Genomic DNA, 23,536 nt, shown 5'->3' with positions numbered 1-23,536 from the left:
AAATTCTATAGGTTTGTAGCCTAACTGAGGGGTCAGGATGGGTGTGATCCATTTGAGGATGTGGCACGTAAGCACTAGTTGGATGAATAGTTAAAACATTTTAAAAAGTGTTATGCAGTAGAATGCTTTGGAAAAGGCCTTACAGGTTTTGGAGCTGTGCTAATCATGTTTTTTATTTTTTATATTTTGTGATTTTTTTGACATCTTGGGGGCCTGTGGATCTAGGGAGGGTCCGCCCCCACCCAGTTAGCTAATCCCTAGAGATAGTAAATGACTTGAAATGACTTTGAAATGCAAAACGAGCAGTCCCAAATCCATACTGTCACCCACCTCCTTTCATCAGGCTCCTGCAGGCCAGGTCACTAACCCCCTGCCCTCAATTACCCCAGGGCCAGGTACTGCACAACTAGAGACCACTGTATAGACCAGATCCTGTTGAAATTACTATTCAACCCTGAACCTGCTCAGCTGCTTACCCTGCCTTACCCATTTCTTCCCCTGAAAACCTCAGTACAGGCTTCTTTCTGCGCATGCTTAACCCTCACTCCTGTCATCTGATTGGCTCTGGTGCTTCTGCACGTGGCCCTGCATGGCATGCCCCTTCCTCTTGAAAACTGTGAGTAATAAACTCTTCTTTCAAAGGCTGCCTCTCTGTCTGTCCTCTTACCATACCTGATGAAAACAAAGTCCAGGGACATTTCGAAACAGGAGTCAGATTTGAGTTCCAACTGGACTCTGTCATTTACCCATCATGTGACCTGGGGACTATTTCTTATCCTCTGCCAGCTTCAGGGTCCTTAGCTGTGCAACATGGTAAAAGATTCCTATGTCATAGGACTGCTTGCTATAAGGGCTGATGATAATACATAAAGTTGAGTGCACCCTGAAGAGACAGTAGCTGTGTGGCCAAGGACATGAGACTATCAGGTAATGATATCCCTCTTTACACTTGGAAATGAACAAGTACAATACACAGATGAATATAATAGCCTCTCAAATGTATATGTTCTTTGTAATGTTCACGTCAAGAGATATTCTGTGTATTGCTACTTTTGTTTTGGAACTGAAAATCTTTTCCCTCATATTAAATGATGGCTGCTGTTCCTGTTCAGGAAATGAAACTTGATAATTAGTCTTTTCAACAAGAAAATTAGAGGAAGCATAGTTTATCGCTTTTCCTTGGCTCGAGTGTCACTTTGACACGCTATACCTACCTTCACTAATTACCTGAGCTAGATAAGCAAATTTATCAAGTAACTGGCAGAGAGAAAAGAGGTTGGAATTGGAAACCCCTTAGGCCTTAAGACAAATACCTGCTATGTGACCTTGGGCAAATCATTTAACAGCTCCAAATTTCAGTTTCCTCATCTGTAAAGGGAGATAGAACACTTCACTAAGAAAGATATTTGAAAAGATCAGATATGAGTAATGAGTCTCATTAGTGAAAGGCCCGGGACTTCAAGCCTCCCTGGTCTGTAGGACCTGCCAACAAATCAGACTCCTGCCATACCCTCAGCTCTGCATTTTCACCTTTCCTCTCCCTCTCCTCTCTTCTCTCTCTCCCTCCTCCTTCCATGGGACGGATGAATACATTTTTCAGGATTTGAATCATTTCCTTCTTTCTCGCTGAAATTGTGACCCACATGGGATTTTACCGCCCGAAACAGAAGACCCTGCACATCCAAATCATGGCCAGATGCACTCTTGTCTGGATAAAGACTCGACTTCAGTTGTCACCTCAGCCACTGAAGCTGCACTGAGGTTGCAGGATTTAGTTATCTCCGAATCAATAATCTTACCTGTGAGTCCTGCAGGGACAGATACAAATGGTCAGGCAACTCCCATCTCAGGGTGGGTCTTGACCTAGAAGCAAACTACCCATTCTTGCAGGTTCTCCTTCTGGAAGTCTTCCCAGCAAATCTACTGCTCAGGGCTTTCTATTTTCCTGGATACGTACTGGCTTTTAGTGTTCCGTAATTAAGTTGCTAAGGGTTTTGCATATTCTCATGACTGAGCCCAGTTTATTAGTCCAGAATCTCTGGCACGACTTCCTCATTTTCCCTCACAGGACCTTGCACGGGGTGAGGAAAAGAAATATTAAGAAACCTCTATTGATTCATTGATGATTCCAGTTAAAGCTCAAGACAGTCCTGGCAGTTCTCCATTGAAACAGTTGGGTGGGTGCAGGCGAGATTATTAACACGTTTATATGCATACTGACTTCAGTTAACTAATTTTCATAGCTCTTGAGAAATTATAAAATTTTGGACAACTCCCTTTATTTATCCCAGGATACTGACCTTTTATCCCCCAAACACATTAAATAATATGTTGTAGTTTCAGGCAAAAACATATCGACCAATTTCCCTCACATAATGGCTTGTTTTTGGAGAACGCTGAATGGAATGCTATTGAGAAGCAGGTCAAATGTGAATGAATACTTTGTTTTGATTATGTGCACCATGTAGGTGGGGTGAACAGTCAGCGTTATCTACTACTCTTTAGTCCAGGGGTCAGTAAGCCTTTTTTAAAAAAAATTTGTTGAGACTTATACATGTCTCCCATTTTCCCCACCTTTGCCCCCTCCACCCAGTTCCTGTTTCCCCACATTGTTGTCTGTGTCCATGGGCTGTGCATACATCATATATGTTCTCAGGCCACTCTCTTCCAGTCCCTCACCCCCCTTCCTCTGATATCTGTTAGCCTGTTCCATGTTTCCATGACTCTGGTTTTTATTTTGTTCATCAGTTCATTCTGTTCATTGGACTCCATGTATAAGTTATACCATATGCTGTTTCTCTTCTTCTGGCTTATTTTGCTAAATGTAGTAATCTCCAGGTCCAACCATGCTGTTGCAAAGGGTAAGAGTTCCTTATTTTTTACAGCTGCATGGTATTCCATTGTGTAAGTATACCACAGCTGTTTTATCCACTCATCTGCTGATGGGCACTTGGGCTGCTTCCAGATTTTGGCTGTTATAATAACAGTGCAATGAACATAGGGGTACGTATATTGTTTCTCATTCGTATTTCAGGATTCTTAGGGTATAACCCCAGCAGTGGAATTGCCAGGTCAAAAGGCAGTTCCATCTTTAGTTTTTTGGGGAAACTCTATACTGTTTTCCACAGTGGCTGCACCACCAGTCTGCATTCCCACCCACAGTGCACTAGGGTTCGTGTTTCCCCACATTCTTGCCAGTACTTGTTTGTTGATTTATTGATGATGGCCATTCCGACAGGTGTGAGGTGATATATCTGTGGTTTCAGTTTGTATCTCTCTGATGATTCATGACATTGAACATCTTTTCATATGTGTATTGGCCATTTGTATGCCCTCTTTGGAGAAGTGTGCATTCAAGTCCTTTGCCCATTTCTTAATTGGGTTGTTTGCCTTCCCGGTGTTGAATTGTATATGTTCTTTATATATTTTGGAAATGAACCCTTTATCGGATGCATCACTGGCAAATACGTTCTCTCATTCAGTGAGTTCCCTTTTCATTTTGTTGATGGTTTCTTTGGTGATGCAGAGTGGTAAGCCTTTTTGTAAAGGGCCAAAGAGTAAATATTCTAAGCTTCACAGGCTATATTATATGTATTGCAAAACAACTGAACTCTGACCTTGTAGCATGAAAGCAGTGGTAAACAATATGTAAAGAAATGGGCATGACTTTGTTACCATATAACTTTATTTACAAAAGCAGGCAGTGGGCTAAGTTTGGCCCATGTGCCATAGTATGCAGATCCTTATTTTCATCTTTTATGAGCATGCATTATTTCTGTGTTTTGGACTTCTCTTTTTTTTTCTAGGAGGAATTTTTTTCTGTGCTACAACTTTATTTATTTTTTAAAGATTTTATTTATTTATTTTTAGACAGAGGGGAAGGGACGGTGAAAGAGAGGGAGAGAAATATTCCTGTGTAGTTGCCTCTCGCACACCCCCTACTGTGGACCTGGAGCCAACCCAGGCCTGTGTGCTGACTGGGAATCAAACCGGCAACCCTTTGGTTTGCAATCCCGTGCTCTACTGAGCCACACCAGCCAGGGCTTACAACTTTATTTTTAAAAGCAGTTTGAATACAGGATAATCATCATCTCCCAAAAGGTTGGAAATTAATGTAGACAATGGCACAGAAGGAAGAATGCTCCTTACAATGAATAATTCACCCATACCCTTTCTTCTAGCATTTCCCACCCCTTCTGAAGTCTTTATTTACTAGTGTGGTGAGTAAAATAAGTCTTCATTATATTATATCAATACAAATTATTTTCAGTATGTTGAAAGCTGTGAATAATTCTCATACAGTTGTTTTCATCGTTCGATTAGTACATTTTTCTATCTGCATTTGTGTACCTTGGTTTGGGATGGAATGAATTATACTTTTTTTGTTATAATTATGGACACTATTTTTTTTTTTTGGTTTATGGTTTTTCACTTAGTAGTTGAATGTTTGGGGATGAATTCATGTTGCCGCTGGCTGGTGTGGATTGAGTTGCTCAGTGGATTGAGTGCCAGCCTATGAACTGAGGGGTCACTGGTTTGGTTCCCAGTCAGAGCACATGCCCTGGTTTTGGGCCAGGTGCCCAGTAGGGGTCACGCAAGAGGCAACCACACATGCTGCATGCTGTTTTCTTCTCTTTCTCCTTCCCTTCCCCTATCTTTAAAAATAAATAAATAAAATATTTTTAAAAATTCGTGTTGATAAGGGATGGGGTAGGTGTACATCAGGGTAAGCCCAAGATGCCCTTACCTGTGGGGAAATTGCCAGTCTAAGGAGGGTAAAGGCTACGCCAGCTGGCAGCCTATGGCCACCATTGCATGTCAGTTTGCACCCAAAATGTGTGAGGTTTGGAGCATATGTGTGGCAGTGATCCTCCTCACCAGTTTTCCATTTTCTGGGGCCTTGGGCCTCAGTGTTTTCCTTTGTTGACCAGAGATGAAAATACCCTTGTTATCAAGTATATGGGTTTGCCCTGAGGTTAACAGGGGATACGAAAGTGCTATGCCCATGTGACCTATCATTATCATTGGAGCATTTAGAAGGAACTAGGAAGCCGAAAACCCCCAGCCACTAGCATCTGAGGTTCCTGAAGCTCTGCTTTTTAAGAACAAATAGCTAGCACTAACTTGGATGATTTTCATTGGTCTTATTTCTCCCTTTGCTGTTATGGGCAAGGAATTGTAGATGCTGGAGCTGCAGCACCCAACTTGATGGACATGATCCTGTACCTCATGGAACTCACAGTCTAAGAAGTATTATGGAGTCAAATCCAAAACCTCTTGGGAGAACAACCTAGGAGACTAAGGCCTGCTAGGATATGTTATAGAATAACAAACAAACAAACAAAAAGATATCAACAGCCAGTGAGCACATAATATCTGTACATGCTGTGATATCATAATTTGGACAAGGGTTATGCTCTTCTGACTTTGAGGCAACATGAACTGAGCAGAAAGTAAGATGGTAGGATGCTATAAAATAAGTTTAAAATCTTGGGAGAATCCTATGCTAAGGGTCTAAAGCCTGACTGGGATCAGCCAGATAAGATCACGAACACAGGGCTGCATTATTCCAGGCTCATCAGTCTCTACTGAGCTCTGATGTAACCTCCAGGCCCATAGGCACCAATTTTGTATGAGAAAAAGGCTTCACCCATCAGTTTTTAAATGTAGCTGAATTCTCCACTGCCTAGTCACACTTTGTTATGACCTCCAGTAAAACAAGAACAGGTAAGTAATAATTGTGTTGTGAATTAATGATTCACAGGGGTGGGAAAAGTAGCTTAATAACAGACAGTACAATAATTAATATTTATTAATTATTGTATGGGTATAAGTAATACAAGAATAAATTCTGTTTCTTGTGTACTCACAACTGTAAACCTACTTGTACCCGTCTCTGTAATCAGATTATAAAATGTTTATCATTTTGAAAGCATTGGAATAATGGTTGCCCTTTCCCGGGAAGAAAGCAGATTTTTATGACTTAAAACTTTAGCTTAATAAAAGAAATGAATGATCCAGCCATTAATCAGTCTTTCCAAAGAAACCAACTGCCTTTGAAGTCATTCTGGGGAATCTGCTGAAATGGGTACTTTATGTAAACACAACAATGTAGTGACCAATCACTGTCTTCGTGGGACTAGAAGACGAAACACACGGGGGACACTTCTCAATTCATGCCGGGCACAAAAATCTTTTACTGTATTTTTCTTGGTTGCTAATATGCTTAATTTGAAAACTTACCTGTCTTTTGTACAATTCTTAGCACTGCAGACAGGTCTGGCTTTTTTCCTTCCTCCTTAAAATAAAAAGTTCCAGTCCAAACCGTCAGCCTCTGTAGGTTGTCTTAATTGCTACTTTGCACTACACTGGACTATGACTCTGATTTTTGGCACATGCTGTCATACACAAAGTTCCTAAAATAAAATGCTCCAGGATATCCCAGGAACTCTTAGAAGGCTTTAAAAAGGAACTTGCTCACTGAAAGAATATCTTTGATGAAGACAATTCAGGCAAGCAGAATGATTATTGCAAAAAGAATTACGTGATTCCTTGCGATCTGAAGTGGGTCCGGAGAATCCTTGCCACCTAACTTATCACGGTCAGGGGGCATTTGATGAGAATCCAGTTTTGATAAAGACAATTGTTCTTTCCTCCCCAAGTGACTATACATTTAAATAGCTAAAACATCTGTTCAGCAACACAGTAAAACATGTACACCCGGAACGCCTGAGAGAAGAGCCTGCCAAACAATCGTTTGAGAGGGACTTTGCTGGGGGGGAGCACACCAAGATAAAGCAACCAGTGTTTGTTTTGTCTGGTCAGGGGGAAAGCCAAGGCAACCAATATTTTGGGTTTCTTTTACTTCATTTGTGAAGAACTATTTGAGAAGGGGCGGCGAGGGGATATTTCCTGATGGGACTTTTTAAAGCTGCCCATTAGTAGAAGAGCAAGAGTACTTTGGATGTCAACACCTAACAGATTCTTGAGACCAGCCAACAAACCACAAACAGTGACTCTTTTCTGGCGTGGCCTCCGCATCCTTCCCGATGGAAGCAGAAACGGGGAGCAGCATGGAGACTGGGAAGGTGGCCAACAGAGGCACTCGAATTGCCCTGGTGGTGTTCATCGGTAGCACCCTGGTGCTGGGCACCGTCCTCTTTCTAGGTAGGTGGGACGCTGGAAACCGGGGAACTTGGGCAAGTGCAGTGAAATCTCTTTGTGCTTCATTCTGTCTGACCGTGTCAGGATGCAGGTGGAGGGCTGTTTGCTTGTGTTGGAGGGGGTGCATCCTTAGTTTCTATTAAATATGCAAATAGAGGAAGCCTTTTCTTTAGAAGGCTAAATAAATAAATACATGCAAGTATGCCGTGCGTAGTGTAGAATTCGAAGTGGGTATAAGCTGGCTTCGAGTGGTGGGAGGATTCGGTTGCACGGGGCAAACATTGTTTTTATGCGTTACAGTTAGCAAAATGAGTGTTTATGAATTCATAGTCAGATACTTTCATTTATTTTGTGAGGAAGGACTTGCACTGTGATCAAAACCATGCTGGAATTTCTTTCCATTTGATTTTTGTCAATTTTGCCTGGATGAATCATGAAATTTAACTCACAAAATACAAATTCATTTCTTAAATGCACCTTTAATGATATTCTTCGATTCCTTTCTAATCCACTAACTCTGGTGGGATAAAATTTTAACTTGACCTTTCCATTAGATTTAGAAATTGATATGAAGGAAAACAAGTTTCCTTCCAAGATTTGAAAAGGATAGTGATTCAATTATTTTAATAACTCTTGGTGAGAATAAGGTACCCAGGGAGAATATATGATGATGAAAACATATTCCATGAAAAAGAATGAGATACCTTGTAAAGACTGTAGGCATTCTGAACCCCTTGACAATCAGCCTTTGTACTTTTCTCATATGGCCTGTACAATTTCATTAGTTTGAAAGTTGTTGGGACCAAGCACTATACTTAGGAGATTCTAGGTGCTGTTTGAAACGGAACATGCCTGGAAACATTCCTTGGCATATACAGGATACAGGAGACCATGTTTATCTTGGCAGGGGAAAACCAGTAATTAAAGTTTAAAAGAGTTAGGGTTGTGTGGTTGAAAACTCTGCTAAAATGAGCAAACCATCTTTCCATGTTATCTGTGGCTGAAAATATAAGGGAATTAGATGGGTTGATCGCTTTCTGGTACAGTTAAACCTCCTACTCCTGCAACCAAATTCGTGGCTCTTGTAAACTGTTATGAGATTTCTTGGCACCTGGGTTTTAGGCAAGTGTTCTATCCAAAAACTCAAACCTGGAGGAAAAATGATAAGGGCATGCCAAGGCACTATATACCATGTGGGACGTGACTGCAAAGTTACACTATTTGTATTTTGAAAACACTCCCAACCTAAAAATCCAAATGATGATTGTTTATGTTACAATATGTACTCTTTTTTAATGATGTTACTGCGGCTTGAACTTTTTTGGAATTCCATTGCTATGATTACATTCTGAGGCTGTAGCATATTAGCTGGAATATTCTTGATGGCAGCAAATCTTTGTTCTTTGAGAGAATGTGATTCTTTGGGATGATCTCTAAAGTTTCTAGAGCACAGGAAAATTCACCAAGCCAGTTGGTGCTGTTACGGGTAAGGAGGTCTGCATATAATAGAAAAAAAAAAAAGACTTTCCAGTATGCCCAATAACCTGGCTGTCATCGTGAATCTTTAAGAGGAGCTCTAATGAATTTAGGGGTGCCCATTTTATACCTTTGCTACTCAAAGTGTGGTCCGTAGACCAACAGCACCAGCATCATTTGCAAGCCTGCGTGTCACCACCTCAGCCCTACTGATTCAGAATCTGCATTTTCACCAAATTAAAGTTCGAGAAGCATTGCTTCAGGTCACCACATCCATTTGGATGCATACCTTCAGAGATACTTGCTTTGCTTTAAAATATATTTACACTCTCAAATGAAAAATAAATGCTAATTTTGTGAAACATCTCTGCACTATTTCAGACTCCTTCTGTTCCCCCACCCTTTTCATTACCTAGTTCCACAGGCTCTGCCCCCCCACCTCCACCCTGTGCCCAGCAAAGTCCTTGCCTGAAAATCTCCTGGGACCTGTCAGGCAATGCTCTTGGTGCCAATATTCTAGTTAAGGTCCTCTTCTCTTCAAGGTGCCTCCGGGTTGACTTTGTGGTATATTCTTCCACCTGTTCAAGTTCGGTCACATGTCTGCAATTTGTAGCATTTCCCTTTACTCTGGGGTAATCTCTTTTTAGAACTTTAGTCCTTCTACAGTAAGAGGGATTGCCACGGGCCTCGGGTGGTCTCAGAGAATTTAGAGCACTGGGAGTTAAGATGTCAAGTATAATAATGTGCCTATAACCAGATTAGCTTGAACTCTCCTTTCTCCTCCTCCCTCCTCTCCCACCCCTCCTCCCCAGGATCTGTTTCTCAAATGCAATGATTAGCAAAGTTCTCTTTGTAAAGGGCTAGATAGTAAATGTTTGTGGCTTTCTGGGCCATACTGTTTCTCTTGCAGCTACTCAACTCTGTGGTAGCACAAAAATAGCCACTGACAATATAGATACAATGGGCATGGCGGTGTTCTGGTACAATTTGATTTTTGGACATTGAAATTTGAAGTTCAGATCATTTTTACATGTCCCAAAATGTTATTCTATTTTAACTGATTTTGTAACAATCACTAAAATGTTAAGAACCACTTTTAGCTCGTGGGCCGTACAGAAACAGGCAGTGGACTGGGTGGGCCCACGGGCCATGTTTGCTGACCCCACTTATGGTCACGCTCATCCTCTCCATCTGTGGATGACCCCACTGCGCTGTGTAGTCACTTCTGCTGGCTGTAGAGAAATCTAAAATGAGGAACCAAACTGCTGTTAAAGTTTTCTAAAAGCTCCTAATCAGTAAAAACTAACATTTTCATTTCCTGTATGAAAAAGATTTTCTTTGTTGTCTCCTATTTCATTCAGGTACACCCTTCATATTATCTGGGCTTGTATTTGCAGGATCTTAAGATAATCCCACCACCCCCGCCCCCGCTCCAGCCATGGATATAATGCTCTTCCTTAGGGGTTGGGTCTGTTTCCATCTTATTTCATTTAAATATTTTTTAAAAAAGATTTTATTTATTTTTAGAGACAGGGGAAAGGAGGGAGAAAAAAAATCAACATGCCACACATGCCTGTTGCACTCTCTAATCTGGGGAATTAGCCCACAACCCAGGCATGTGCCCTGACTGGGAATCAAACCAGCAACCTTTTGGTCCTCAGGCTGGTGCTCAATCCACTGAGCCACACCAGCCAAGCTAAACCTTTCTTTTACTCATCATCAGATAAAGATATTTGAGTTTAGTTCTGCTTCCTTAGAGGTTTGGGGTCAAGAATTATTTTCCATTAAAGGACTAAATCTTTAAATGTTTTATTGAGATATAATTGACAAATAATATTAGTTTCAGGTGTACAATGTAATGATTTGTTATTGGTATATATTGCAAAAATGATTACAATAAGTCTACTGTGATCCATCACTGTGATCCAAAGTATATCACATAGTTATATACTTTTTTCTTGTGATGAGAACTTTTAAGATCTACTCTCTCATCAACTTTCATATATGCAATACAGTATTATTAACAAGAGTCACCATGCTGTACATTACATTCTCATGGTCAATTTACTTTATAACTGGAAGTTTATACCTTGAAAGTAGTTAAGTCTTCAAATTAAGTATTTCATTCTCTTTTTTCTAAAATTAAACAAGGCTGGTATCCAGAAACTATTCTCCAGAATCATAAAATTATTATTTAAAATAAAGTTTATTTCTCCATTATAAAAAAAATAACACATGCTCATTAAAGAACATTTGGTAAACAGATGGAAGTAGACTGAAGGGAAAATTTCCTCCATGGTTCCACCACCCAGGCACACTGAAATATTCAGTACTAATCTTTACACACTGCACAGATATATTTTAACCTAACTTTTTTCTTTGCCTTTTAAAGAAATCAAAACACACCTTTATGCAAGGATACTATTTCTTAAAATAGGCCTGAGAGTTTCCATAGGCAGTTTTTTAAATCTATAATGTAATGCAGGTAAAAGGCTCTCTTTTACCTGAGGTAAGAGGTAAGAATAAAGAAAAAGCCGGTTCCTCTTAGAATGCAGGTTAATAAATAACACAAACTGCCACCCTGGCAAGTGATGTACAAGTGTTCCGTCTCTAGCAGAAATGGAGGTACCGCGCCGCGCTTTCTGGTCCTGCTTCTCAGCTGGGGATGCCAGGAAAGGCCTTGGCTGCCCCTCCTCCCCGCCCCCACCACCCATCTCCCCACCGCCACATCTCCGAGTGATTCCCTGTTTCTGCCCACAGAGTACAGTGATGATGGTTTCTCCACAACTTCCTTGACTACCAAAAATATTTTTGAAATCTAAACTCACATTTGCTAAGGCCCAGGTGCTACCTGGAGGTTACAAATGGGGCACTGTTCTGTACTCCTGCAGAAATCCATTTAGATAATGTTGCACCAGATGGGGGAAATTAAGCTATTGGTGAAAAGCTGCTTCCATCTTGCTGGGTTTTGTTCTGTTTTGTCTTGGTGGAAGTTGTTGAAAGCTTAGTCCATGGAGCTGCATCTGTCTGGTAGCCAGGCTGGGTCTGGAGGGAGGATGGTGTGTGGGGTATGGGGCAAGCAGATAATGACTCTCTCGCTAGATGATTGAGTTAAATACAATATACAGGGTCTGGCACAAATAACGCCCTTTTTAATTACAAAATCTTTTATTACAAAATCATAAGCATGTAATTCCATAATATAACAATGTCACACTCAAGCACACCATATGACATTTTAGGTGACATGTTCAAATTACAATTATAAATCATGACACCCATATTATTCCCCTACCAATCACACTCAAGCAGGTGTTACTTCTGCTAGACCCCATATATTACCTACTGCCCCGTCTGGGCCTTATCGATGTGGATGGTTTAGAGAAGATCCAGAACTTTAAATGCCACATGTCGGCTTCCTCCTTTCCCTCAGGATTTGCTCCACATGACATAAGTTTCAATTTTCCCATCACTAAAACAAGAATGGAGTTGTAAACAAGGAGAGTAAAATTATGAGGCTTACATCACATATAATAGGAAATGGAAGAGACTAGAGATTTCCTAGCCCACTGGTTCTCAAATGTGAGCCTGGAGGGCTTGTTAAAATGCAGATGGTGGACCCCATCCCAGCGTTTCTGATTCAGGTCTGCAGGGCTCAGTAATTTGCATTTCTAACAAGCTACCAGGTGATGCTGTTGCCATTGCCCAAGGAAGCACTGGTCCAGTTGTCCCCACTCATCTTGTGTTCTAGAGAACTGAGTTTCAGAGCAACCAGGAGTCTCACCAAGGTTCCATAGCTAGTGACCAGAGTCTGGTTCTGTGATATTGAGCCCACTGGGTTTTTGAATTCTGTGTCAGTACTAAGAAACATGAACTGATGTCAGATGTCTTGCATATGTGCCTGGTGGTGCGTTACCTGATGGTGGGTTACCTGATGGTGGTCTGCTTCAAGCCAGTCATTTCTTTATTTTGGTCTGTTTTTTCAGTGAGTCAAGGTTTCTTAAGTCTCCAAGCTAAACAGGAGTACTGCCTGAAGCCAGAATGCATCGAAGCTGGTAAGTCAGTTTTCCATCCTGTGTCAAGTTATAATTATGGTACCTTGGGGAGTGGAAGAGAAAACAGGTGGTATTTTTAGTATTCTGTTTGCTTGAGGTTTACCAAGTACGAAATGCAATTTTGATGAAATTTTAAGTTTACTTTCAAGTCTTGGTGTGAAGTCGTGGAGCGCAGGGTTCCTGTTTTCTTTTTCCTTGCAAAAAACAGCTGTGCAGTATTCTAAGTCATTATAGGCAACCCTCAGAGATATTGTGGTTTCAGTTCCAGACCACCGCAAGAAAGCAAGCATTGCAAGAAGTGAACAGTAATCTTTTTGCTGGTGGAGGGTCTTGCCTTCAGTTGGTAAAAAACAAACAAACAAACAAACAAACAAACACCCTCAACATCTGTGAAGAGCAATAAAACAAAGTGCTATAAAAACACTTCAAATCTATATAATGTTATTAACCAATGACATCTTAATAAGTTTAATAAAAAGACAGAAACCTCCCTCTGAAGACACCAACGTATTCCTGTACAAGGAAATCAGGAAGGGACTTGGAAGGCTGAATGGCCTCCCTTAAGGCCCAAAGACGGAGACCATTGACCTTCCAGTAGCCTCAACTGCATACAGATTCTTATTTATCTTAAGCAGTCTTTCTGAATCTTCTGGTTAGTAGATTTGAACTGTTTGCAGCTAAGCAGGGACCCTCTGTAATTTCATGATTCCACTGTAATGTGGAATCTCTTTGGGTCTTTCTAATCCATGTTATAAGTCAAATTTGCCTTGAGGTGATCAGGCCGTATAGCAGTGGGTTCGCTCAAATGAAGCTGAGTGCTTAAAGTTGTCTTGGTTTTGCCATAGCTATTAGATTTCCTCCATAAACCAGTGTTAGAGCCTAGATTTGCAGGACCCAGATTCTAGCCCCTACCCGCATTCTTCAGGTGGACAGTGCCACTACTGTGTTCCAAAGAGAAAGCCATAAACTAAGTTAAACACAAGACCCTTTAACTTTCCTGTTGGCCTTAAAGAAATTAATGAATTAATTCACTAAATATTTATTGCACTCCAGGCACTGAGTTAGGTTTTGGCAATGCGGGCATGCCTCACTTTATTGAGCTTCAATTTATTGTGCCTTACAGATGTTGCTTCCCCCCCAAAAAAAATTGAAGGTAAGATCCTCCACCAGCAAAAATATTATGACTCACTTTATTGTGCCACTCACTTTATTGCACCACTCACTTTATTACGGCGGTCCAGATCCCAACCTGCAGTATCTCTGAGGTCTGCCTGTACGGCAGCGAAGCAGAATGACCAGATAAGGGAAGCGAGACAACTAACAAACACACAATGCAATCAGTACACAGGTAAAATATCAGCTGGTGACACATGTTATGCAGAAAATCAAAATATTAAAATAGAATAACGTGATAGCAAGTGACAGGATGGCCAGATTGGAAAGTTTGATGTATCCGTATCTAAAAAGATCTGTCTTTGGAGAGCTAGCCTCTTTGAGAGTCTTTCTGCATGGGGAAGAGACTATAGGGAGTAAAAATGGACAAAGTTGCTGGGTCAGGAGGTTATTTTGGTGAGCCAGGTGAGAGATGGTGCTGTCTTGAATTCAAGAGATGGAAAGGGAGTCTAGAGGGCTTAGGAGATGGGGGGCTGGCTGAAAGACTGTATGCAGACTGTGAGAAGATGCAGAGCATGGTGATGTTTAGATTTTTGGTGGTGGGTGGGTGGTGGCATTCATTGAGATGGGAGCGACCTAGGTGGAAGAGCTTTTAAACTGAGGCCTTATGCAAAGGTAATGGGGTAGATAATTATGTTATTAGTGTTCTTTTGTTCCATTCTTATCAATATATTGATATATATTTTTAACCAGGCAATGTGTTAAGTGACTTACATGGGCCATCTTATAAAATCTATGTAAGAACCCCATGAAGTCAGTGCTATCACCAGGCTCACTTCCAAATGAGAAAATGTAGGCTTGTAGAAGCTAACTCACTCACCCAGGGTCACATCCTGAGTTAGCAGCGCCGCTGGACTTCACGCTCACGTCTGGCTCCTCTGCATTTGTCCCTTAGTGCCACAAGACCATGCCAGATTCCTCTCTTTGATCCTTGTCCCTGTCTTGCTCTTTTTATCATAATACTAGATCTACTAGAATCTAGTGATTAGGCAATGATTTCAGCTTCTTGATCTTGTCCCTGAAGGGCAAAAAAGATATAATTCCCAGGCCCTTTCCTGTTTCCAGCCTGTGCTGACCTAGGGTTTTCTCCAGAGGGGAGAGAATGACCTAGAATAGAGTGGGGCACCAGGTGGGACTATCAGAGGCTGGGATTTAGACTTTATGTCACCTCATGCTTTTGCTGTGGTAGGGTTCTTGCACATGTGTGAAAATGAAATTTTTGAATGCACACATTTTCAATTTGAGTTTAGTCAACCTTTCGTACAGAGGGCCACTTATTTAATGAATTTTATCTTTTTATAATGAATCACAATGAGGAAAAAGAAAAACTTACATAATATTTCACCTATTGCCAGGTACTGTGTTTCACCTTGCTGTCTTGTTTTTAATTTTCACGTTGGAGAATGGCTTTCTACTATTGAAAAAAATATTTTTGCTGTTTCTGTAAAGACTCACCGAAGATAATAGTCCTCTAGTGTAATGCAAGCCCCACTATGCACAGGGCTCTGAGAAACAGCTGCAGACTGCACATCACACAATTTGTAGCGAAAAGATGGTCTGGAACAATGCCGTGTACGCGCACGAGAACCTTGGGCGTGCATGCCTTGCGCATGCCTGAGTGCGTGCGTATGTGGGCTTCTGGCGCAGGCTGGCGTCCCTGCGTGCTCACCTTGTGGGTGCGTGCGTGTGTGCGTGCGTGCATGGGGGCCTTGTAAGTGCTTTGCGTGCCTGCCTACGTGCCATGCGCATGCGTGAGTGTCTTGTGCGTGCGTGCGTGCATGGGGGCCTTGTAAGTGCCTGTATGCCTGCCCGTGTGCCTTGCGCTTGCGTCAGTGTGTTGTGTGTGCATGCCTGCATGGTGCCTTGTGCTGTGTTACTACATGCACTGTGCCCGAATGCGTTGTGTATGTTGGAGTGTGTGCATGTGTGGTCCCACGTGCGTGCATCTGTGCCTTGTGTGCATGTGCATGCATGGGTGCCTTGAGTGTGCCGGCATGCCTGTACATGCACTGTGTACATGCATGCATGTGTGGTTGCCACGTGTGTGTGGGCACTGCATGCTAGAAAGTGATTGGCTTGTGCACCCTTTCTAAGATGTCTCCTATATATGTCTCTTTTCTTCCCCTTTTCCACTTGTCCTATTTTAACCCCTCTTTTAAAATAAGTGGAGCCCTGGCTGGGGAAGCTCAGTAGACTGTGGGCTGTGAACCAAAAGATCACTGGTTTGAGTCCCAATCAGGGCACATACCTGGATTGGGGGCCAGGTGCCCAGTAGGGGGTGCTCCAGAGGCAACCACACATTAATGTTTCTCTCTTCTCTTTCTTATTCCCTTTCCTGTCTCTAAAAATAAATAAATAAAATCCTTAAAAAAGGAAGTGGAGGAAGAAGAGAAGAATGAAAGGAACAGGTATGCTAATGCTGGATAAAGGCAGAGTCTGGCTTGGGTTTTTAGCACAATTTGGCCACTTACAAGCCACATGATCACAGCCATGTAAAGTCTCAGTTTCACAATCATAGAGTGAGAATAACAGTTTTTTATCTCTCATGCTAGTTGTGAAACTAGAAGAAAATGATGGGGGTGTAGTATCCCAGGTCTACAATTCCAGATCCTTAACCCCAAACCCATAAAGCATGGTAACTCTTGGTACGACTGGACCTGAGCGCAACTTCTGTGGTGGCAAAACTGATGTTAACTTATGTGAGGCTGTTTTAGACTTTCTTTTTCTTATTTATGAGCATATGTATATAGTCCCAGTAGAATTATTAATGTGCTTGCTTTAGGAGTACCACTCCAGATGTTGCCGGAGGCCTTATATAATCTGTGCTATATGCACTGTATTACTTTTCTGAGATTTCAACATCTATGAGCGCTGAAATATCTGGCCTCAAGTTTCAGTTAAGTGTTTGTGAAACTGTAATATTGAAAATGTATATGCATGGTTCCCAGATTTAGCTACACACATACATTCAGGATGCTCAGTTAAACTTGAATTGCAGATATCCAATGACTACTTTTTTTTTTTTTGCATAAGCGTCCCGTGCAGTATTTGGTGTGAATTTATACTATAAAAGTAGTCGTTTGTCTGAAATTCAAATTTCACTAGTCATCCTGTATTGTACCTGGCAACTGTATTATTTGGCAGTGTTCCTGGCACTGTTCTAAGCACTTTACATGTATTTACTCATTTAACTTCTATGAAAATCCTATGGGGTGTTATTATGATCCCCATTTTACAAATGAGAAAACTAAGACGTAGAGAGATTAAGTAATCTGCCTGGAGTTACATAGCTATTGCATGGTATTGCTGGCATTCAAACCGGGGTGGTCTGGCTCCGGAGTCTGTGATGATACTGCCTGAAAAGAAAGGGCTAGCATAGTTCTGGCACAGAGGAAATGCCCAATATTTATTATTATTAACACCTTCCTCCTTTCTCTTCAGCCCTGATTAAACTTATAAACAGCCTGGTATATGGGGTGTAGCACCCCCTCTACTACGTAAACACTAGTTGGAAACCGTGTAACAATTCACCTTATATGCAGCGACTTGAGAGAATACATAAAACAGGTTTCCTTCATCATCATATTTCTTTTATTAAAACAAGACCTCCTGAATTTTCTCCATGAAGCTGAGTAAGGGCAAGGGAGTTTTGGTGTCTTGACAGCTATGGTCCTTTGCAATTTAAAGTCACAGTTCCCCTTCTGAAAGTGCAGCTCTGTGCCCAGCTGTGAATTGTGAAAGATGAATTGGGAGGCTGAAGCTAGAGTTTTCCTGTTCAGCGGGCTCAGTTCCAAATTCAGTATGAGTGATGTATTCCTCTACTTTATATCATGGCTGAGGTCAGAGCTGACCTTGCAGTTTTTCTAGGTACCTGCAAGAATACTGAGGAGATGGGGAGGGATACATTTGAGGGTTGGGAGGCATCCAGAAAACAATGTGCTTATGTGAATAAAAATGTGTGCGAGGGTTCGTGTGAGTGTAAATACTGTGTGGGACTGAAACGTGCATGATCAATGACCTTGAGGTGTCACATAGAATATTCATACTGTGGCTGCACAGCCAGTAGAACTATAAGTACAAAATGTAATGAAGATTTTATGTGACCGAGCACACCATATTTGCATATTAAATTATTATGAAACAGTAGCAGTAAGTAAAAATGTAATTGGAGACAACCATATTCTGAAAGATGAAAATATCAAGCCAATTTTGAATTTTATCTGACTTCTAAACTGTTTTTTTCCTTTGTTCCTTTTTTGGGGGAGGTTGAGAGTGGTAGGGATTTTGAAGTCTTATGAAAGTTAGGAGGTTTGTATGTTATTTACTTCTCTGAAGACAAAAAACTCTTTGAACTTTTCCTAGAAAATCAAGGCAAGAGAAATATCTAGCCTTACTTTTAAACTTGGAGGAACCACATATGTGACCAAACTAATATGTGTACCTAAATTTATGAAGATTATACTTTTGGGGACAATTTATTCAAATTTAGCTGAAAACTCATTGGGTTCTCATCACTTTGAATAGAAATGTATTCTGGCATTAATTAGAGTATGAAAACTACCCAGAATGTCATTTTTCCAATATCATTAAAATATTGGCTGTCTTTGAAAACAAATCAGTTGGCGCATATCTCAGCGCTACAGTGGTAGCCAGCAATTGTCTGACAGTTGGAAGTGAGTTGGAGTTCAATGTTAGGAATTTGAGAACCTTCTCATTTTGTAATGAAAGATTATTTTTCTGCTCATGGAAACATTTAAATTTGTACGAACTTCCTGCCTATCGACGATCTTTCGTATATAATTGTATGTGGCCTTATGAAAGAGGGAAAAAATGCTGCATCAGTCTGTTGTATCTTTCTGTTCACTTTACATAAATACTCACTTCTGCCCTTAGACATGGGGAGGAGAGGCCTCTGCCTTCGGTCCGTCAGCCCACTTTGCTCTCCTCCCCAGTCAAGGAGTCTATGGGGCCAAGTCAGCAGCCTTCTATAGCCCAGAGTTCCCTGCTAGTTACTCCCACACCTCCTTTCACAGACTGTGTGGGTCTCATCGGTGAGTTCACTACTCTGAGAGCTGCTCTGAATGTCAAGTGGCTCGAGGACTCACACCTGGCCTTCTAGGTCTTTATGAAGGTCTATTGTAAATATATCTCTTAAATATTTAGATATGACATGTGGGCTTCTGTTTCAGTTAGCCTTTGTTGTGGAATAAACCAACCTTAGAGGCCTGAAACAAGAGTGATTTAATATTTTTCATGATTCTGTGGTTTCAGTGGGGGTTCCTCTGCTGGGCTACATTCACCTGGAGGGTTGCCTGGCCTAGAAGGTCCATGACGGCCTCAATCTGGCAGTCGGTGCTGACTTGGTTCCTCTCCACGTGGCCTGACCTCCTCCAGTCTCAGGACTCCATTCAAAGGGAGTTTGATTGATTGATTGATTGATTGGTTTTATTTTAATTGTTGTTCAAGTACAGTTTTCTGCCTCTTACCCCCATCTCAGCCCACTCCCCCAAGTCCTCCCCACCTTCCTCCTATTTGCACCCCATCCTTGTTTTTGTCCATGTGTCCTTTATACTTATTCCTGCAAACCCTTCCCCCTGAAATTCCCTCCCTTCTCCCCTCTGGTCACTGTCAAAGAGAGTTAACATGGAGGGTGTCAGGCCTGTTAAGATTTAGTCTGTCACATTCTGTTGGTCAAAGGAAGTCACAAGGCCAGTCCAGATTCAAGGCAGGGGGAATAGCTCCTACTGTTCGATGGGAAGAGTGGCAAAGTCACCTAGCAGAAGGATGAGAGGGCTGGAAGGAAGTGTTGCATGCATCTCTGCAAACAATTTAGTATATACCCCATTTGTATGTCTGTCCTATGTCCCAAAGATTATTAGGAGTGGTCCTGTAAAACCAAATAGCAATAATAGCAAACTTTTAACCAACTCGCTCTGAATGTGGTAATTGGGTATGGTGCACTTGATTCAGGGAGTCATTTAAGGGGAAATGTAAAAGACAAGGCTTGGGAACTGGCTGATAGGAAAGTGTTGTTTAATTTGGAAGAGGCCAGTGCACAACATTCAGTGATTGTCATTAATCCTATGACTTTCTTTTTAAATAGCTGCTGCCATCTTGAGTAAAGTAAATCCGTCTGTGGACCCTTGTGATAATTTTTTCCGGTTTGCTTGTGATGGCTGGATAAACAGTAATCCAATTCCTGAAGATATGCCAAGCTATGGGGTTTATCCTTGGCTGAGACATAATGTCGACCTCAAGTTGAAGGGTAAGTTTCTACCGGGGTTTGGTGATGCACTTTACAGAGAGCAGTATTTGACAAGAAAAATATAATTTTGGATTTGAAGCATGACTGTTCACTTTTTAACTATACTGAATTTATGTTCAAGATTTAAAAAATGGAAGATTGAAAGGAAAGTTGTGCCCCTGGCTGGTGTAGCTCAGTGGATTGAGCATGGGCCTGTGAAGCAAAGGATCGCCGGTTTGATTCCCAGGCAGGGCACATGCCTGGGTTGCAGGCCAGGTCCCCAGTGGGGACACATGAGAGGCAACCACACATTGATGTTTCTCTCCCACTCTTTCTCCTTCCCTTCCCCTCTCTCTAAAAATAAATAAATAAAATATTTTAAAAGAAGAAAGGAAAGTTGTAGAATTCCAATCTCATTCTCAACACAAGCTTAGTGTGGGTCATTATGCTCATGTTTGACAATACTGATTTCTGCTACTGAAGGATAAATAGCGTGTGATTGAGATTGGGCGTAAAGGAATAGTTAATGAAAACATGTTATATTAGCGTACTTATTTGTCTCTCGCTTTCAGAGCGCACTTTACCACTTGCTCATTGTGTCCTATGTTTTGATGGCTTGCAGAGTATACTTAACACCTCATCGTTGTTTGACATCACTTTTGAGAACTCTGGATGACCTTGTGTTTGTCATATTGTTCCTGTTAACTTCTAATTTGGCTCTGAGGAGACTGTCTTTTCTCCCATGGCCTCTCTTAGCAATGACACTTACTCACATGTGCGTGCATGCCCACACTTGCATATGTGTGTGCACACACACTACAGATGTTGAAAACGTATTTTACTAGAAGATCTTCTGTTTGCAGTGGATCAAGTTTTTATGCTGAGCTATTGGAGAAAGCCACTTCATGAGGGAAATTAGTAAATTTACAAGCTGGATAAGGCTGTTGTTTTGAGAAGGGACAAGTTTTTCTCTTTTTGGTAACCGTGAGTTACACCATATAACTTGTGTCCAGTCACACCTCCAAAGAATTTCTGAGAAGTTATAAGGACCATCATTTTTTTTGCCCAGCCTCCTCTTCTTTCCCAAGCTTTTAAGGACATGAAAATTAATTGTGTATCAATTTCCACTTGAATGATAACAATTGAAACTTGGCAAAATAGATACCTGCTGTCAATTGTAAGGAAATACATGCTTAAATTTCATAACTAGATAAAAATCATATGGATTTGCATTTTCTACCAAGAGGCCTGACTTAGTCTTTGTAAATTATAAATGACAATTTTCAAGAATGCCAGAGTCTTACCCCAGCCCAACAGGTGACAGGCCCATACTATGGAATCATAAATAGGACCCCGAGGAATGAATTTACCAGTACTTCATTTCCCTGTAAGATATTATTAGCTCACATGGTCCTTCACCTGCCATTCCTGCCTATTCCCTGTTTCCCTTCTCTGATTGTTTTTTCTGGATGAGGGGTATGTGCACACAGACAGTCATGCCTGCAGCAATATCACTGAAGGATAAGAAAAGGCAAGATTTCTATCTTCAGGGCATGAAGCAGTTACAGTAATATAAAGAACTTTTTGAAGATGTCTTAATGTAAAAATTAAAACCATTATTGATATGCTTTGTTTGAGGAGGATATTGTATATGGGCTTCTTTAAAATTCATAGAACTAAGAGTAAATTGTTTAGAGCATCACTGGTTCTCTTTTTTGTTTGCTGACTTATTTTAAAAATGAAAAATGTCATTTCCAAGCTCAGTAGAGAAATAGAAAAGAGCAAAAATAACATGCATAAAGTAAGAAGAATGTCACCCGTACGTCCACCTGTAGAAAGCAAATGGGTACATATCTTTACATGTTTTTTCCCCGTTTGTGAGCATATATGTATAACCTCATTGTACACCCATATGCTTAAAAATTATCTGATATTTTTCCCCATTTGTGAGCATATATGTATAACCTCATTGCACACCCATATACTTAAAAATTATCTGATATGCATACTGTTCTGACACCTGCTTTAAAAAATGATGTATTTCAGCCCTGGCTGGTGTGGCTCAGTGCACTCAGCCCCCGGCCTGCAAACCAAAGGGTTGCTGGTTGGATTCCCAGTCAGGGCACATGCCTGGGTTGCAAGCCAAGTCCCCAGTGGGGGACAGTCCAGAGGCAACCACACATTGGTGTTTCTCTCTTCTCTCCCTCCCTTCCCCTCTCTAAAAATAAAGAAATACAATATTTTTTTAAAGTGATGCATTTCAGCCTATTTCAGCCCTAGCTGGGTAGCTCAGTTGGTCAGAGAGTTGTCCTGATCTCCCAATGCGGCAGCTTTAATTCTCAGTCAGGGCATATAGAAGAAGCAATGGTTGAATAAATGAATAAGTGGAAGAACAAATTGATGTGTTTTCTCTGTCTCTCTCCTCCCCTCCTCTCCCTCTTTCCCTCTCCCTCCTGTTCTCTCTCTCTTTTCTTCCTGTATCTGAAATCAAGCAATAAAAATGTTTTAAATTGCTCTATTTGTTGTAGACATGGATTATATCATTATATATTTTTCTTTTTACAAATAACACTATAATAAGTATCCATGTGTACACATTTTTATGTCCTTTCCTAAATATATCCTTAGTATAAATTCTCAGAAGTGGACTTGTTATGTTGAAAGAGTATTCACAGTTTAATTTTTAAAAATATTTTATTTATTTTTAGAGAGAAGGGAAGGGAGGGAGAAAGAGAGGGAGAGAAACATCGATTGCCTGCCTCTCATGCACCCCCAGTCAGGGACCTGGCCCACAACCCAGGCATGTGCCCTGACTGGGAATCGAACTGGTAATCTTTTGGTTTGCGGGATGATGCCTAACCCACCGAGCCACAGCAGTCAGGGCCACAGTTTGATTTTTGATGCATATAGCTGAACTGGCCCCTTGAAAGTTATTTATAAATTTTCTTGCTGTTTGACATGGTAACTTTTCTCCACCAGCTGTTTTTTTTGTGGTATAAAGTAGAGGTCAGCAAACTATAGCCTATGGGCCAGATCCAGCCCATTGACTGTTTTTGTAAATAAAGTCATATTCTTAGTTCAGTTTGTGCATTCTATGAGTGAGATCACGTGGTATTTGTCTTTCTCTTACCGGCTCGTTTCATTAGCATAATGTTCTTCAGGTCCATCCGTGCTGTCACAAAGAGTAAATTTTCTTCTTTCTTTTTATAACCAAATACTATTTCATTGCATAATGTTCCATAGCTGTTTTATCCAAAATATGGACAGAGTCATAGATAGCAGGCTGACAGCTTTTGGGGGGTGTGGCCAGTGGAGGGGTCGAGCAAGAAGGGAAAAGGACTCATGGACATGGACAACAGTGCAGTGATTGCGGGGGGCGGGGGGTGGGTGGAGGTGGAAGAGGGTATAGGGGAGATAAATGGTA

At 41.2% G+C, this 23,536-nt stretch overlaps 1 protein-coding gene across 2 annotated transcripts in view; it reads left to right on the top strand.

The window, feature by feature from the left end:
- Positions 1 to 794: 794 nt before the first annotated feature.
- Positions 795 to 23,536, top strand: part of PHEX (phosphate regulating endopeptidase X-linked) — a 187,057-nt gene continuing 164,315 nt past the window's right edge. The window contains exons 1-3 of one of the 2 annotated variants that reach the window (XM_037129673.2): positions 795 to 927; positions 12,627 to 12,695; positions 19,972 to 20,133. In XM_037129673.2, coding sequence (XP_036985568.2) covers positions 915 to 927; positions 12,627 to 12,695; positions 19,972 to 20,133 — 244 coding nt within the window. In that variant the 5' untranslated portion in view covers positions 795 to 914. Of the gene's footprint in view, positions 928 to 5,872; positions 7,168 to 12,626; positions 12,696 to 19,971; positions 20,134 to 23,536 lie in introns of those variants that run through there. The other variant, XM_037129597.2, reaches the window with a different exon arrangement.

This window comes from Artibeus jamaicensis, unplaced genomic scaffold, assembly GCF_021234435.1.
Source record: "Artibeus jamaicensis isolate MK-2021 breed Jamaican fruit bat unplaced genomic scaffold, CSHL_Jam_final scaffold_1283, whole genome shotgun sequence".
Lineage (NCBI taxonomy): Eukaryota > Metazoa > Chordata > Mammalia > Chiroptera > Phyllostomidae > Artibeus > Artibeus jamaicensis.
This window is presented reverse-complemented; position numbering and strand designations above follow the sequence as displayed.